At 62.3% G+C, this 2,042-nt stretch overlaps 1 protein-coding gene across 1 annotated transcript; it reads left to right on the forward strand.

Moving 5' to 3' along the window:
• The first annotated feature begins 765 nt into the window (after positions 1–765).
• On the forward strand, positions 766–1,812 carry LOC120592857 (Y-box-binding protein 3-like). The gene has a single exon (XM_039850557.1). The coding sequence runs from the start codon at positions 766–768 to the stop codon at positions 1,810–1,812; it is 1,047 nt and encodes a 348-aa protein (XP_039706491.1).
• Positions 1,813–2,042: the final 230 nt, after the last annotated feature.

Raw genomic sequence — 2,042 nt, forward strand, 5'->3', positions numbered from 1 at the left:
ACTGCTTTACAAGCCTGATACGAGTCTAGCTAAACCTGCGCTAGTTTAGTGTCCTCTCAGTGCTAGCATTCTAGGCCTGGCAGGTTTCCTCTGTCTCTCTGCAGGAAAACAAAACAAAGAAACAAACAAAAATAAAACACAGCGGGCTTCTTTAATTGGGTCTTAATTTCACACAGTTGTTATTTTGTCTCAAGTTACAAAAAATGCCTCACTCATATAGAGGGCACACAAGGGGTTGGAAGAGGAACAGGGTTTTGTGAGAGAGTGCCCCTAGGAAGCTCTGAATCTCCCCAACCAAGGGAGAGAGATGGAAGGTGGGTCCTCTTTCACATCCACTCAAGCAAGCAACAGGGTCTTCAAGAAGACCACTCCCTAGAGCTTCATGTGTGCCCCTTCTCCAATGGGAGACCAAGAGGTGCTGTGACGTGGTGCCAGGTGCACGCGGCAGAGGCCACCTGCCCCGTCCCTGTTAGAGCCCGGTCCAGGACCCTCCCCTCCCCAGCCCCGCCCCCCACCCCCATTGAGATGTGTCACCACAGCAGCACTGTTGCCCCCAGAGACAAGGCCTCCCCCTCCCCTTCAAGAGTCTCAGGGCAAAGCCCCTGAGAGTCTCCTGGCCCTGACCTGCGTCCCTCCCAGAGCTAGGCTCCCGGCCTGCAGACCTATCCCCTCCCTCAAATCCCGCCCCTGCCTGACCCCAACCCCCCCCGCCCCGGGACAGAGTTCCCACATATTTCTTTGAGAAAGAAGAGAAAGGAAGGCCTCATGAGTGAAGCAGGAGAGGCCACCTTCAGGAAGGGGGCCGCCTCAGTCTCCCCTCAAGCCGCGCGGAAAGATCACTTGTCCTTGGCAAGTGGAGATTCTCCCCGGGCCCTGGTGGCCAGCAACCTCAGCGGCGACGCGATCTCTGAGGCCACCGCGGCGGCGGGCGCCAGGAAAAAGGCGCCCAAGAAGGTCGTCGCCAAGGGGGTGCGTGGCTCCGTGAAGTGGTTTAATGTGAAGAAAGGATACGGTTTCATCCGCAGACACGATACGGAGGAAGACGTGTTCGTGCACCACACGGCCATCGCCCGGAACAACCCTCTCAAGTACCAACGCAGCGTGGGCGACGGCGAGACGGTGGAGTTCGACGTGGTGCAGGGCAAGCGGGGCACCGAGGCCGCTAACGTGACCGGGCCGGCGGGCGCCCCAGTGGAGGGCAGCCGCTTTGCCGCCAACTGCTCGGGCGTCCGCCGCGGCTTCTACATCTGCCACCGCGCGCCTCGGCCTAGCAGTCCTAGGGACGCCGAGGACGACGTCGACGAAGGCGAGGGCGGCGGCGACGGCTTCACCGTGACCCGGGGCCCGAGGCACCGCCTGCCCAGCCCGCCCCCAGACCAACGGCTGCGGCGCTGCTCGCCCTTCCGCAGGGCCCAGGCCGTGCCCGGCCACCCCTCGATCCTCGTTCCCGACCGCGGCCTGCAGGCCGCCCACCTGCCTGGGCCCGCCCCTGCCGCAAGTCCCCAGGGCGCACCGCCGGCACGGAAGCCCGGCCTCAGCTACCGGCTGAGTCGCCCTAGGGGCCGAGGCCGCGCCCTTGGTCCTAAACCTTCACCCGGCATCTCCGAGGAGCTGACATCGAAGGACAAGGAGAGCGGGCGCGTTGCTGGAGGCCTGCAGCAGAGGCCCCCGCCATGCTACGGATGTCGCCGCCCCAACCCCGAAGGAGCAGAGGGCAAGATCCGCAAAGGCCCTGCCGAAGCACTCGCTCGTGTTGCCAAGAAGAGCAGCCCCGCGGTCGTGGATGCCCCCTCCACGGCTCAGGCGGAGTAACAGCCCGACTCCCTCCCCAGGGACTCCCTGGCCCGGGCTGCAGGTGATGTCCCCTTGAGGAGATGGTGCCCCTTGGCGCTACACAGTCCAAACATCCATTACTGACTGTCGGATTTGTGCCCTGAGAAAAAAATGCATGCCCCTGCCCCAAGGTTTGGGGGTAAACTACAACATCTATATCTAAACTCCCTTTTACCAGCTGCTTCAGTAGTTTCTGCGCACACACTCTC

This window comes from Pteropus medius, unplaced genomic scaffold, assembly GCF_902729225.1.
Source record: "Pteropus medius unplaced genomic scaffold, Ma_sr-lr_union100, whole genome shotgun sequence".
NCBI lineage: Eukaryota > Metazoa > Chordata > Mammalia > Chiroptera > Pteropodidae > Pteropus > Pteropus medius.